General features: G+C 42.5%; 1 protein-coding gene across 3 annotated transcripts in view; it reads left to right on the forward strand.

Moving 5' to 3' along the window:
* The window catches only part of KMT2D (lysine methyltransferase 2D), a 2,224,302-nt gene that overhangs the window by 643,851 nt on the left and 1,564,443 nt on the right, over nucleotides 1-16,008 (forward strand). For all 3 annotated transcript variants that reach the window (XM_069653836.1, XM_069653837.1, XM_069653838.1), the window contains exon 17: nucleotides 11,165-11,329. In XM_069653836.1, coding sequence (XP_069509937.1) covers nucleotides 11,165-11,329 — 165 coding nt within the window. The remainder of the gene's footprint in view (nucleotides 1-11,164; nucleotides 11,330-16,008) is intronic.

Raw genomic sequence — 16,008 nt, forward strand, 5'->3', positions numbered from 1 at the left:
ATACAAGTATCCAAATAAACACAATCAAGGTTTTCTAGTAAAATATGTAACAGTCCGTTTTAAATAAGATTTCTTTAAAAAGGGCAATTTACAACAGTAAAAATACACTTCAAAATACTTTCTTAGAATCAAGTCACGCAAGAAGATACTCTTTAGAGATGCTTCATGCTGGCATTAATATATCTCTTTTGTACTTGGTAAATTCTGAGGTTGGTTGACAGAGAAGGGAAAAGGTAAAACAAGTTCTCAGAGCATGTGAGCACTTTTAAATCTTCCAATAAAGTCTAGATAAAAGCCTTTCCCAGCGAAATTGGTTAAAAACCAATGGATCGCCTATGAGGGACAGTAAGAATCAGTCAATGGAATAGAAGAGTCTGCAGGGAGCCAGGACAGCCAAAGTCAATTGGCGCAGTCTATGGAGCTGAGGCACTTATTAGATAGTAAAAGACTTTCACAAAGTTAGTTTGTTGAAGAAAATCACTGTTGAGTCACAAGGTGTTATACTTGTGGAAGTTAGAGCTACAATCAACTCTAGAAAAGCAGCTACTGCAAGTTTCAACTGAGAAGAGCAAGCTACAAACTATGAGGAAAGTACCCCAAAGTTATAGGTTAGACGAGGGTGCCGCCCGCTTCTGTCTGGTTGCAGTGATGCCAATTCTGTGTTCCTCGGCCTCAGTCATGGAGACAAGAGGGGAGGACGTCTGGAGGACATCTGCACAGCAGTTCAAGGTTGGCGGCAGCTATGGGCTCTTTTCGGATCAGCAGCACTACACAGTTTCAGCGCTCTATCAATCGCACCACCGGTTGGGCTTCCTTCGCTCCCCGAGTCCAGCACTCTGGTGAGGTGACTTGATCTTGGGTCGTCCTGCTTCTGGAGGGTCATTAGGATCTTCCTGGAGCTTTTTGGCTGGCTTACAGATGTTGCACTCGACTACAGATTTCTCGACCCCTGGCACTCTGTTCCAGCAGCAGCAAAGAAGTACAGCCAGTTGTGGAAGGTCTTCTAGCCAAGTTTGTCTCTGGGTTAGTTGGTCCCACTAACCTAAGGCGAGAAGTCGTTCCGCCCGGAACTTCTCTTGTTGATCAGAGAAAGGAGTTTCAGCACAGCAGCAGGGCTTCCCCGAGCAATTCAATCGTCCAGGAGGATGCAGCAAGCTTCGTTCACGGTTTCTTCGGGTTGTTCTTCCCAGTGGTCAACTCTGTTTTCAGTCCCAAAACCCTTGCCTTTTAAGTAGGTTTCCCCCATGTATGCACCACCTAGCTGTCGTTCACACAGCAGGACAGCCAGACAGCCAATCGGGTCTGGCTGCATTCAGGTAACCATGGAGACAAAGGACTGGAGTTTCAGGCACCTCCCCAACTTCCTGCCCTTCCAGACACACCGGAGCCAGAGGCGGGTTTCAGCATTGAAACCCACCAAAGCGAAAACTAACAAAGGGCTGAAACCTGCTTTGGTGCGCAGAGTAAAACTCAAAGACCTCACAAACAAATGGTGAAAGAAGACTGGGCCATTTTGACAAAATGGTCACCCATGGGTGCTAAACTGCAGTTGAGGATTCAGACTGCGGTAGAAAAGAACAATGGTAGGAAAATTAAACCACTGCCACCAGCCATTTAAAGTATTGAGGGTAATCTAAAACTTTTTACAAGAGTAAGTAGGAAAACGGGCTACTAAGTAACCCCCATCACTCCACATAAGATGGGAAGTGTGCTGGACCTACAAAGAAAAAAGTTAAGTCAGTTTCACTTAACTATTCTTGGGAACTGTAGTTCACCCAAGAAAAGTTATTTAAACCTTGTGAGAAATCTAAAGGATTTCTCTGTTACACTGCACTAAAGGTGCTGTGTCACCATACACAAAGTAGATGCCTATGGAGTTTGTCAGAATACAAAAACAAAGGAAATATAAAATCCAAATCAGATCAAAACACATGAGAGAGTGAGAAAAAGGTCTCACTCCTTCAAGGTTTAAAATTAAAAAGTCCTAAAGTCCAGCAAAAGTGTTCTCTAAGGTTGAAGGTGATTGCTCTGGATTGGGCCTGGAGGACTTGGTGCCCGGACATACTGGACATGTCCATCGTCCCTCCAATGCGTTTTCTGCTAAGAGAACCTTCCTTTCCAAGAGGGGGGTGTTGGTTTCTCCATCCAGAAACTGAGACTCTCGACCTTCATGCCTGGTTCTGAGAGGTTGAGATGTAAGTAGTGAGTCCTCCTGTAAAACATGGCGAAAGTGTTCTGCCAGAAGGCCAACAGCAAAATCTTTTAGCTGCTTCTGGAACAAGTTCTGCAACTCGTGCAAAGAACAGGAATGTTGACCCTTTCCTGTGTGACACACCTATTGTGTTATCATTCTTGCTACATCTGGCCAATCTGGGGCTCCATGTTGGCACTGTCCAGGGATACTTGCTTAAAAATGCCTCTTGTGATTCAATTCTTCAAATGGCTCACAAATGTGTTCCCTGCAGTCCCTTTTATGGTTCCTGTTTGGGATTTAAATCTAGTTTTGAAATTCCTTGTGTGATGTTTGAGCCATTTATTTCTTGTCCATTAAGATTACTGATATTGAAGACCATCTTTTTAATGGCCATAACATCTACATGCAGGGTCAGCAAATTGCAGGCTTTGTCATGCACACTGCCGTAAACAACCTTTCATAAGGAAACAGTAGTACTGAGGGTTCGATCTACTTTTTTGTTGAAAGTGGTTTCGGAATTTCACTGGTACCAGAACATTTTTTTTTACCCCTGCCTCATCCTAATAAGGAAGAGGAGAGGCTTCATAAACGTAAACCCAAAAGGTCTAAGCTTTTATATTTCCCTTATGGGGAAGGGGAGGCAAGATGACAAGTTATTTGTCGGATGTACTGGACACAGTGTGTCTTGCAGTGACAAAGCAAACGTTATCCTGTTGGATATTTCTATGCATCACCGAGTGTTATAGCCTGCCCAGTAAGGATGTCCATGTGGGCTTGAGTGCTCATAAAACAAGAGGCGTGGCCACTTCATCAGCCTTGGAAAGAGGGGTGCCGGTACAGGATATCTGTGGCAGCCACTTGGTCATCTTAACTTTTATAAAACACTATTGTCTGGACTTTGCATCGGGACAGGTGGCAGGATTCAGAAATGCTCTACCCCACAGCATTAATGACAAAACTTGAACGTTTGTACCCCCTCCTCCAATATCATACTGCTTTGGGAGGCTATTGTAAGATGAGGAATAAATGGGAAGGCACAATCCATGCGAAGAACAAGTTACCTGCCCCTGGTAACATTGTTTCGACTGGATGTTCCTCCCACATATTCCTCATCGCCCCTCCCATCATACCCCTTCATAATTTCTGTGCATTACCTTTCTTTTCTTGAGTGCCTGGTCTTTTGACCTTGTGGATGACGGGTATTCTGTTGCCAGAGGGGGAATAAACTAGGAACTGAATAACTGGTGTGGTGCATGCTATATATACTGTCAATGATGTCTGCCTCAAGAGGGGAAGCAGGCCTTTGAGGGACATAGTCAACGACGCACAGTGCCATCTTCTGCAAAATAAAATTTCGAAGCAGCCTACACTGGAAGGAGTTATTATAAGATGAGGAATATGAGTGAGGGACATGTTACCAGGGTAAGTAACTGGTGTCTCTCCTGGTCAGGTCCCACTTGGTCAGGTCTCGGGAGGATAGCTCAGGGGCAACACACTCGCCTTGGAAACAAGACGATGCGGAGCAACACAGATTCGATCCCCAGGTCCGTGCTTGGAAACCTCCTGGGTATTAAGCGCGTTATAAATAACCAATTACAATGACTTGCCTTCACCCCTAGGGAGGGTGTTGCAGAGCATGCTCGCCACTCTAGCCTCTTGGAGCTGGGGAAGGGACCCTTCCATTTGGAGGAGTGGGGGGTGGGAAGGGCTTAGTTTTTCAGAAGTCCAACTAAGGCCTTAGTAAAACCATTCAACTGAGGCAGTACAAGACTCCACTCTTAGTGTAGGGCTGTACCACCTGAGTTCAGAGTTGTGTAGACCGAGTAGCCAGGCTTATCTTAGGAGGGAGAGAGTGCAGTAGAATCGGTAAAAATGATATTTTTATACATATGGTCCAAAGAAACACTAAAACACTATGTATTGTAAAAAGTAAATGGTTTATGTAAAAACAGGTAGGGCCAGATAAATCTTGGGGGGAAATAAGTACCATCACAGATGATATAAAAATATTGAAAAACACAACACTATGCTTGATGGTACACAGAACAAAGCAAATAACCTAATTTGGAACACCTAACAGGAGTTCTGGGGGAAATCAAACCCAATAGTTAGTTTTAGATTTGGATTACTTTCAGTAATAGCACAGTAGGAGACACTATCATTTGAACCAGGACACTCAGCAAGAAATCACATAGTAATATCAACTGGACAATATACCTTTTTGATCTAGTGAAACAGATTCTAGGAACAGTATAAACCTAGAACACTGATTCAGGATATGTTATTCTAGGGGAGTTGGACCTTGGGGTGTAATATTCAATTACAGTTGCTTTTCAGTTCACAGACTAAGGGAAGACATAACGCTACTTATTTTAGGATAACACTCAAGGTAAGTAAAACATATATTTTTTACAGGAGCGATCAGCTACGTAAAGGCAGGTATAAACCTAAGACTGTTTTGTTTCTGTCTAAAACAGAAAGCAAAACCCAGTGTTACACTTTATGAATGGTTCAAGGTTATTCTAGGTAGGTGTTAAGACAGTTTTTCTGAAGTCCAACTAAGGGCTTAGTAAAACCATTCAACTGAGGCAGTACAAGACTCCACTCTTAGTATAAGGCTGTACTACCCGAGTACATGATAGCGCAGACAGAGCAGCCAGGCTCATCTTAGGAGGGAGAGAGGGATGTAGAATCAGTACACCTGGAATTGTAATACAAATGGTCCAAAGAAACACAAACACTATGTATGTAAACATAAATGATTTATTTAAATACAAGGAGGCCCAGATAAATCTAGGGGTTAAGTACTAACATATTATATTAAAACACAACACTATACTTGAAGGCACACAGACCCAAGTATAGACCTTATTTGAAATACCTAACAGTAGTTCTAGGAAAGTCAAAACCTTTTCATACACATTCAGTATAGGTCACACCTATTCTCGGAGTAAAAACCAATGGTTACTTTTCACAATTACCTTCAGTAAAGCGAGGGCAGTAGACCCTTCCAGTTGTATAATGATTCTCCGTACATCACTATATCAGCCAACTTGACAATATACTTTTGGTGAATAGTGGAACTTATTCTAGGTGCAGTAAAAACCTATAACTACCTTTGTGATAAGTTATACTAGGTGAGTAAAACCTAAGGATGTAATATTACATTACAGGTGCTTTTGAGATCAGTGGAACACAGATAAGCAATGACTCTTGTAACTTCTTTTTGGATGGGACACAGCTAACACAAGCAAGTTAAACCCACATACTATTTTTAACCTCACAATGAAGGGGAAAGTAAAAACCCAATGTTACACTTTACTGAATGACTGTTATTCTAGGTAGGCAACAACCTAATATAGACTTATTCTGGACAGGCTAGCAGTAAGTCCGGGGAAGCAAGACCCAGTTGGTGATACCAACAGTTGGAGGACATTCATACAATTAGCCTGCAGGAATAATCTGGTGAAACTAACACTTTACTTTTGGGAAGAGGCACTACCTAATCACAGGAGAGTAATATACCTTCACATCTACTTTCTATTAGACTGGCATAACATTTGCTAAGGAAGAAAAGATGTTAATCATACTTTTAGGAATAGTGTTCACTCTTAGAATTCGTGATCAACCAACTCTTTACAAGTAAGTAACTTTTAAACACTTATTTTCTTTTTTAGTCAAAAGTCCCAATCCCTTGAAATCTTTTCGTTATTCTTGGAGCATGCGTGTTCTCAATGGCAGACGGGGGGTCACTAGGACTAGTGACCAACAGGCAGCGTCAGGGTGGGTTATTTAGTAGCAAAAGTCAGTTCCTTACGAAAACTGGGCAAACAGGTGAGTATTTTACTTCTGAGTTAGAAGAGGGTGTGGGGGCTTCGCAGAAGACACCCTAGCAGGATTCTAGCAGTCGGACTGGGTGCATGCGATGAGGCCGCCCCATCACAGAAAACCTAACGGACTTGAGGTAAGTACACACCCAAGCCAACACAGTACCTTCCACATTGAAGATTTGTCAGCAGGAGGACTTCAGGGTCTGCAGCCAAATATCCGGTCAGTGGATTCCTTCTCGTGGTGACTCAAAACAAGTCCTCAGAAGGAACTTTGCAGCAGGGATCGATGAAGGAGGCTCTAAGCAAGGTTTCCTTCGCAGCTGAATGCGGTTCTGCAGATTTGGTGCTTTTTCAAGGAGCACAGAAGACTGAAAATCGCGGTTGAATTCTCGTCATTACAAAGATCCAGCACTCTGAGGGGACTTTTTTCGGATTCTATTCTTCTCTCTGGAGAACCACCAGGATGCCCAAGAAGTTTCAGTGAGATTCGTAATTTGGAAGACCATGCACCTCGCGATGGCTCGAAGTCCTAGGGTATTGGGGTATTGCAACAACGCGAGGTTGCAGCAACGCGTGGGATGGCTCAAAATGCATTTCTTCTTCAGTCTAGTGGGCCTCACCAGGCTCTGGGTCGAGGTCGTCGTTTTCATAGTCCCCAGGTCGATTGGAAGGAAGGGCTACAGCAGGCTGCGGTTGCACAGCAGGCTCTCCTGTCGCTGGAAATCGTTTCAGCCGTTTTTTCTTCATACTTTTCGGTTTTGGTTCCAGTGTTCGACTTTTTCTTGAGCTTTCAGGTTCGCAGTTTTTATCAGGAACTGCAGCACGACTTCTGCGTTCTCCCCCTGCATTTTACAAGAAGTGGCGGTCTTGCTGTCCAATCAGGACAGCCAGCCCCCACTGGGATTTGTCCCCATTCAGGCAAGAAGTAAGACAATGGGCTGTGGAGTTTTGGACTCCTCCCTCGCTTTCTGCCCTCACAGACAGACTGGAGCCTGGGTGTGGAGTCCATTCCAGCTGAAGATAAAAATGGCACATAGAAATTTCCCATCTTGGATATCGGGGGGAAGGAACAAGAAATGATAAACACGAAAATGGCAAAAAAAGAAGACTGCAGCCATTTTGGTAAAATGAGTACCCTTGAGTTCCCTTACTGCAGCTGTGAACACAGCCCGTGTTAAAGGTGCACCAAATTAATACAAGGTATCACTGCCACCAGCCATTGAAGGTAAGCTTGTCCCTGTAACAGAATGGTTACAGTTTTAATGTGAAAGGGGATACATTGTATCTCCCCAGCACTCCACATATGGTGGGGTGTGCTGGCTTGGCAGAATAAAATGTAAAAGGGATCCAAAGATCCTTTCTACTCTTGGGGAACTGTAGTTCACTCAAGGTTAGCAAAAGAAAGTTACAAGGGGAGCCCCTAGGACAACCCAGCCACAGGCACTTATTGCCAATAAGTTTTTAAAGAGGATAACTTTAAAAAACACTATGGAGAGTCAAAAAAATGACACCCATAAAAAGAGTAAAAGATTATGTGAGAGTGGAAAAAGGTTCCCACTCAGAGGTATTAAGGAAAAATATCCCACTAAAAAAGCAAAAAGTTCTGGGGTTCACCCAGGTCAGGAAGATTTACCAGTTCTGTGAAAATCTTAACTAACAGTAGGTAAAACGTAATGCAGATTTATTCTGGACAGGCTAACGGCAAGTCAGGGGAAGCCAGACCCATTTGGGGACACTCGTACATCTATCCTAACGGAAATACTGAAGTGAAACCAACAGCATTACTTTTGGAAAAGATGCACCACCAAATCACGGGTGGGTAATATAACCTTAAATCTACTTTGTTAGAATGGCGGAACAGTTTCTAAGCCTTAACAGTGAGGGGATCTCATAAAATAACACTACATAAAAATGGAATTCTGCCCCAACAGTGCCATTGAGTAAAATTGTGCCCATAGTGAAGCATTACTTGCAAGCGTAGCAAAACTGAGACAAAAGTAACCTTTTTTTCTTTTTGGTTTATCCTGTTTAATAGCATTCCTTTTTTAATTTGTATCCACCCTGTGCAAAACACTGCCAACTCTAATCCAGAAAGGTTTCCTGTACATTGTATGACTTTTGTAGGAGGCTGACTACCCTAAAAAAGCTTACTGACAAGTAAATATTGTATAGTAGTTGCAAAAGCTATACGAAAGTATTTATTCTAAAACATGCATTGTTGTCTTTCACGTATTTTATTTCATGCTACCCTGTACCTTTTTTTATTTTTTATTTACCCTGCTCCCCAATTAAGAGAGTAGCCTTGACTACTCTGCCACACCTACCCCCTGGGGAGAGCCCAGGCAATATGCCAAGAAGCTCTGCAACAGAGCTGTGGATTAATTTTATTGAGCCGCCTAATCTTAGTGTCTGTTAAAATTATTTTAACATCCTGTACTGAGACCACTGCTGCTACTAGGTATAGAACCAAATGGCTTAGATTGCCTTTGCACCTTGAACATCAGAGGTTTGAGAGAATCCTTTTTACATCTTATATGTGGACTTTGGGAAAACCACTCCCCTTAGTAAGACTTTGAGACTATTAATTGGGCAATACTGAAACTCCAGCTCTCAGTATAGACAGGTACCACTCACGGTACTGGTAGGTGGCAGTGCAGTCATGCTTATCTTTGGAGGGAGGGCTGTAGGAAGGTGTACAAACAACTTGGAGCATACATCTGGTTCAAAGAAAAATGTATACACTGACATGTAAAAATAATGGTTTATTTTATACACAGCCAAAGAGAGTTCTTTAGAAAGTTAAGTAATATTATAAGTCACCAACACAATAATACATTTAGAATAGCAGCAAGCAATTCAAGGTGAGTAAAAACAGACTTTTAGAATGGCAGTATGGAATTAAAGTTAAGCAGAACCTATTGGGAGTAAACTGTTCTGTTTCAAGCAATAAAAGTTATACTAATATTAATTTCTAGAATAGTGGAACACAATTCAAAGTCAAGCAAATAACGTAATTTTTAGAATGGCAGTAAGTAAGTCACAAGTAATTAATAACTTTGAAATGCTTGTAACTTAAAAAATGTTAGTGATTTTCAGTTACAGCACAAACATTTAGCAAGTAAAAAGTACTTGGCACTTGTTATATTTTCTTCACATGGGTATTGTATGTTAGCAGTCCTTCCTTATTCTAGATAATGAGTGTTCCCAGAGGCAGAAGAGGACACTGTTGGTTCAGGGGCCAGCTGTAGGCAGAACAGGAGAAGGCACAAACTGTAAAAGTCAGAGTTCCAGAGGATTTCTCATCGCACAAGTATCATATTTTAGAATTGATAGAAGTGTTCAGCGGCTTCGTAGAAAGGCTCCCTATGTGTTCCAGCGGGAGGCATGGACAAACAGTATTGGCAAACTCCCAACTACATAAATCACCACTCCAGCCACACTGGAGGAACATGGAGTTTAGGTAAGTATTCTCTTAAGCCACACAGTACCTCAGCACTGAAGAAGAGCTTGCAGATGGGTGCCTTCACAATGCAGCAGCATGCCTTCACAATGCAGCAGCACAGGGCCTGGTCTTTCGATTCTTGTTCGTGGTGATGAAAGAAAGGACACTGAATGGGAAATTGCAGCAGCAGTTGAGAGGAAATGCTCCCAGCAGAGGATCCTACTGTGCTTCTCGTGGTTCTGTGGATTTGGTACACTTTTAAAGGTACTAGATGGCGAATGGTCCTCTGATCAATTTACCTTGCTATCTCGGATCATTCTGGTGAGGGGACTTCAAGGAGTGGAATCTTGCATCTGGAGTCTCCAGATGAGATTTGTTCATGGGGAAGCTGATGCACATCACTTGGCGTTGAGGTCCAGAGGCATTGGCGGTTTGCAACCCTGGAAGGTCAGTTTGTCGTGGGATGGCTCAAAATACAGGTCTTAAGACCGATTGGTCCCACCAGTCCAAGGGTCAGTCTTTTTCAGGACTGTCAAATGGAAAAAGGGGTCAGCACTGGCAGCGGTTACACAGCTGGCATCTCTGGTCACTGGAATAGTCTACATGCGTCTTCTTCGGATTCAGCTCCAGTGGTCAACTTGTCTTCAGCGTCCAGATCTAGGCCATTTATCCAGGCACCCAGCCAATCGGCACACATGCTACATTCAAACATTGGGCGGTGGCTGTTCTTTAAGGACAGCCCGCCTCCCAGTAAGGACTGGTTCCAGGCAGGCATGCCAGAAGACAAACGGCTGCAGAGTTTCATACTCTTCCCTCGTTTCCTCTCTTCAGACACTGTGGCTCCTCAGTGGGCTTGATTCCACCCAAGGACCAAAATCAAACCAGGATCTCCTCCTCCCTGGACGGCGGAAGGACCAAGAAAGGACCGGCACATGAAAAATGGCCAATGGTGATCCTTGTATGCATCTAGGTTGGCAGCCTGCGAGTAAAAATAGCACCAGTTGCTTGAACACGTGCACGGCCACCAGCCATAAAGGTGTGCTTGTCACTGTAACAGAAATGTTACAGAACCAGTGAGAAAGGGGATACTATGTAACCCCTCAGCACTCTACATAAAGTGGGGTGTGCTGATCTCACATTTGAGATTGCAGAGGGGATAAAAAGTATCCTTATACCCTTGAACATTAGTTCACAGAAGGTACCCTAGAGAAAATAAAAAGGGAAGCCCAAGGGGCTGCCCAGCAACACTGCACAGAAAGTGATATGTGCTGCAATAATAAAATGTAGGTGTCCAAAAATGTACATAAAGTATGATTGCAAAAATAAAGTATGGAGAGCCACAAAAATGACTTCCATGGAAAGGGTAAATTAACGGGTGAGTAGGGAAAACTGTTCCCACTCAGGAACGTGGTGAATCCACCTGTCCAGCAAAAAGGGCTGGGGAGGTGGGAGAGGTGGGGGAGTAGGGGGTGGGGGAGTGGGGGAGTGGGGGGTCTCACAAGTGAAGGAGATTTAGCATATATATGAACATATAACCGAACACATCTGTTAAAGGAAACAAAATGCAAGTGTTTAAGGTTTGGGGACTGAAGTTAAATTTTGTGTTTCTGAATTTGTGTAGGATTATTTACTGTGGGGCACAGTAATGATGGTCTGTAAGTGCTTGATATATACTTTAATACTCCCCTCTTTCCTCAGGTGTGTGTGCTGCATGCAATGTGGAGTAGCCTCTCCTGGCTTCCATGCAGAGTGGCAGAACAACTACACGCACTGTGCCCCTTGTGGGAGCTTGGTCGCCTGTCCTATCTGCCGGCTGAAGTATGTGGAGGAAGACCTGCTTATTCAATGTCAGAACTGTGAACGGTAAGGGCTAGTTTGCTTCCCTTTCTGTCATCTAGTGTGCGACTGGTCATTGTTGAGATGGATTTCTAGAATGTGGCCTGGTAAACAGATTTTAGGAGACAAACCTAGTTATAGTGAACAGGGAACTGAGAGGTTAGTCAAATCCTAATTGTTCAGGAATGTTGCACAAGCTTATGGCTTTGACAACTTTGAAAAAGCCCACCTTGGATGTACCAAAGCTCTGGTAGAATGGCTGATCAGCCAGGCTTACTCTAGGGGGGGGGGGGGGCTCTCGGATGGTACAAAACTCTGAGCATACACTAATTCAAGAAAAAGTGTACCCTTAAAATTATATAAAGATAGTCATTCATTATATACGGTAAGGCACACTGTTAAATATTATCAAGGTAAGTACTAAACAGAGTAATACATGTAGAACACAATTGCAAGGTTCTTGAGGTAATGGACCATAGGCGGTGTAACTTTCAGAATAACATGTACAGTAACAAATCTTAGTAAAACTATCTTAACCATATGTGCTAACCTTTCCAACTGCTAACTTTTTATAACTTTGTTCTAACCGATCTTAAAGAGTCCAACCTTACCTTATGAGAGTCTCAAAATGTTCAGAGGCACTAGGCCACCAGAGGTTAGGCGTTGAGCAGTTTACAAGGTTCAAAGGTGGCAGTGTTCAGTAGGATCTTTTCTAGGTTTTTAGGTAGGTAAAGTTAGGTTTTTCATATCAAGGATGGCCAGGAGTTTCCTTGTGGAGTACCTCAAGGACCGGTGTTCTAAGGCAGTGTGTGCAATGGGTTATCCACTACAATGTATCTCTGTGGGAGCTCTGAAGAGGTGCGAGGTACAGCTATCTGAAGCACCGAGGAAATACAGGATCGGCAAGCAAAGCTCCAGCTAAGTTTTACAGGGAGCAGGGCCGTACATTTGTAGAGGTGACGGACCCGGTAACGGGTATCTTAGTCTTGGCGATGGAAAAGGGAGACTTCATTGTGTCCGATGACCGCTCGTGTGCAGACAGATGCCCAACAAAGTATCTTCATGGTTCTGGCTTGCTGGAACCTTTTCTAGGCTTGTTTGGAGGATGAATGTCGCAGCGGCATATTCTCCTTTTCTGGATCCTCGTTTCATGAGAGGGGACTTCAGGGAGCTTGATAAAGTTTCTGCAGGTCATGAAAAATCCCCACAAATTTCCAGGCGAATTTGTTCTTCAGTATTGCTGAATTGCAGGCTTTAGAGGTTGCGGCTCTTCCAGGGATGGCACAAAATGCAGTTGGTTGGGCCCACCAGCTGTTAGGCAAGATTGTAAGGAGTACCCTGTGGGAGACTGCACCAGTCTTGTCCTCTTGGCAATAGTTAACCCAACCTTTGGTATAAACATGTACTAGACAGGTTGGTAGAGTGACTGAGCAGCCAGGCTTATCTCAAGAGGGACACAAAAACGGTTGGCAGAGAAAGTCACAAATCCACAGCGCTTGTGTGTCTCAAAAATGGAGGGATAGTACAACAAGGCAGCAGGTATCTGGGAGGTGTGGTTGTACTGCCAGTACAAGACCACTGATAAATTCCAAGAAAAACACGAGTGGGTCCCAGTCTCTCTGCGCCAACAAGATGTACAGATTGAGGAGTGATTTCCCAAGAATGTATTTGAAGCATAGAAAAGAAAGCCTGACACGTGTTTCGAGCCTGAGACAGCTCTTCATCTGAGGCTTGGATGACATAAATTATTAACAAAAATATGTTAAGTAATCACAAGCATAAATTCAACCAAAGAATTGTGCAATTTGAAAAACAAAAAGGTATAACACACAGGGGCAGGTGAGGGGTAGTTTGGTAAAATACATGACAAATATTTGCACAAAAAATTAAATTAAACAATGTGTAAAAAGAATAAGCATACATATAATTGAAAAGCAAATTAAATAACCCAAATTGTAGAATGTGATTGATTGAAGATTGTTGGGTAGCCGGAAGAAGCATGTAAAGGGAATAGTAATGCAGAATTAGAGATCGGTAAGTAACTATAGCAGCGCAATCAGGATCCAAAAAGTACCGTCATGCCAAAATAAGGCTTGTATTGTAGACCCAGAACTATGTCATGGATAATTAACTTAGATTCAGCTAATGGACTTCACAATGTAAAGGGGGGACAATGCCAGAAAGTGATTCTGCAAAATAATAATCCAAACTATAAATCACAAGTCTAGAAAAGCCAAAGGGAAGGGTAAACCATTAGGTAAAATTAATTGCATAAAATTAAAAGGTCATACCTCAAATGACCTCGCAATTGCAGAAAGGATCAAATAAGGAAAACGAAACAAAGAAAAAGCGGAATCAGTACCATGAACTATGCAACAAGAGGAGTAACTTAAATTACCAATTGTCAGATTAACAAAGAAAATTACTCGAGCATGTCATAGCACGGATTAAAATTGCGTAATAGATGCGTAAAGTAATTGTTCAATTAAGTATTTCACGTTTGTGATTGAAAACTAGGGACCGTGGAAGAACGTCTTACCTGAGCGACTGGAATTGTCTGCTGGGATTCCAGCAAAAGAGCCGTGAGGTAAAGGTAGGACTACATATATACAAAGACTCCAAGGAGGTAGTGTATAGCCAACCGTGGATGTAAACATATGGTGTACCTAAAAGGGCTGCCATATTGGGTGAGTGAAAGGTGGACTGTAACAGGAAGAAACCACCATAACTAAAGCGCATTGAAACGTGCAAATAACGGGAGCCAGGAGAGCCTGAAAAAATAGACCGCCCCATTAAAATTAGGCATGATACCAAACAAAGAATGATTAGTTAGAAAAAAACAGATTTCAAAAGGCCAATTAGGCATGAAAGAAAACACATATTAGTTAAACAAATTTAAATTATTTTAATTACAACCCAATAATCACTCCGCGCTAATTGATCAATAAGGGTAATCCCTGAAAATGAAATTGGACAGGTGGTGACATCTTAGTAGAACCACCAGATCACAGATTTGGAAAGGGCATGAGGAGAGAAAACACCCCATTTACCACTATGTGCACAGGTCAAGAGGGCGCTGCTAAGTCATTACAAAAAATGAAAGGGCAAGAACCACATACATTGACAAAGGCACATACTTTGAGGTATATCAAAGGCACATACTTTGAGGTAGATCAAAGGCATCCGTCTAGAAAAGCACATTATGTATACAATGATCTAAAGACAGGTGGCAAACTCATGGTCAGAATTTAGAGCGGAATATACAGTACGGTATTTGCATATTAATTTAGCTTCCAATTGCCGTAATTTCACTGTTAGGTTGCCGCCTCTGGGGGGCAATGATACTTTACATAACCCCACAAAATGAATATCTTCCTTGCAATCCATTTGGTGTAACTTTTGCCAATGGTTAGCAAGGGGATATTTCGCATCCTGGCTACCAATTGTAGCCAGATCTTCCCGGATCCTAATCTTGAGTGGACAGATGGTGCTACCAATATATTTCAGGCCACAGACGCAAATAATGCAGTACACTACGAATTTAGAATTACAGTTGATGAATGACTTAATTTCATGATCCCCTCGTGGCGCAAAAGGGACTATTGATGTTTCAAATGTAAATTTGCACATGTTGCAACCACCACATTTGTTGGAACCTTGGATTCTAGCAGAATGCAGCCAAGTCGTGGGCGGACCTGGTATGCTCATAAATGAAGGGCATAATTTATTTTTGAGCAACTTGCCTTTACTGTAAGTAATACTAGCATTAGTGTCGATCCAATTGGCAATATCAGTGTCAAGGTGTAACAGATGCCAATGTTTCCTCAGAATATTATGAATTTTATGGCTATCGGAATCCTACCTGGTAATCAACCTGATTTTGTGTGAGTAGCCGGTGACTTAGTCCGGATTTTAGGCACTAACAAATCCGCTCTCCTAAGCTGACGTACTGTAGCCAAAGCATGATCCACGCAGGTTTTGTGGTATCCTCTGTTCAGAAAAAGTGTTTTGATCAAGATGCTATCTTGATCAAAATCCTGCAATTGGGAACAGTTTCTCTTAGCGCGAATAAACTCCCCTTTGGGAAAGTTTGCTATAACATTTTTTTTGTGGCAGCTTTCTGCATGTAGTGTTCCATTTACAGGAGGTAGATTTGCGAAACGTTTTAGTGATAAGACCATTGGTGGTTAAGTTAATAGAAAGATCCACAAAGTCAATGTGAGTTTGACTGTAAATTGAGGTAAATTGGCAGCCCCATTCATTGTTGTTCAAACAAGAGATTCATTCTACAAGGAGATCTTGTGTACCAGTCCAGAATAACGTCATCTATATAACGTTTCCATAGATGTACAAATGGAAGGTAGGTGGCATTAGAAAACACACATGACTGTTTATTTCTTTTGGTTGTGGAGTCTGACAAACTCCATAGGCATAATCTTTTGCATTGTCATGCAGCACCTTCTGTGCAGTGACACGGGGAAGTCTTTCAGATTTCCCAAAGGTTTTAATTCCTTCTCTTGGATAAACTACTGTTTCCAAGAGCAGTGAAGTGAAATTGACTTTACTTGCACTTGGAACTTTCTAGACCCAGCAGAAACTCTTCTTCTTACAATAGGGTGCTGGAGGGGTTACTTAGTATCCACTTTGCCTTGCTTCTCATGTAACATATTTTATGTTACCCTTTCCTCGAATGGCTGGTGGCAGTG

This window comes from Ambystoma mexicanum, chromosome 3q, assembly GCF_040938575.1.
Source record: "Ambystoma mexicanum isolate Mex_15411 chromosome 3q, UKY_AmexF1_1, whole genome shotgun sequence".
NCBI lineage: Eukaryota > Metazoa > Chordata > Amphibia > Caudata > Ambystomatidae > Ambystoma > Ambystoma mexicanum.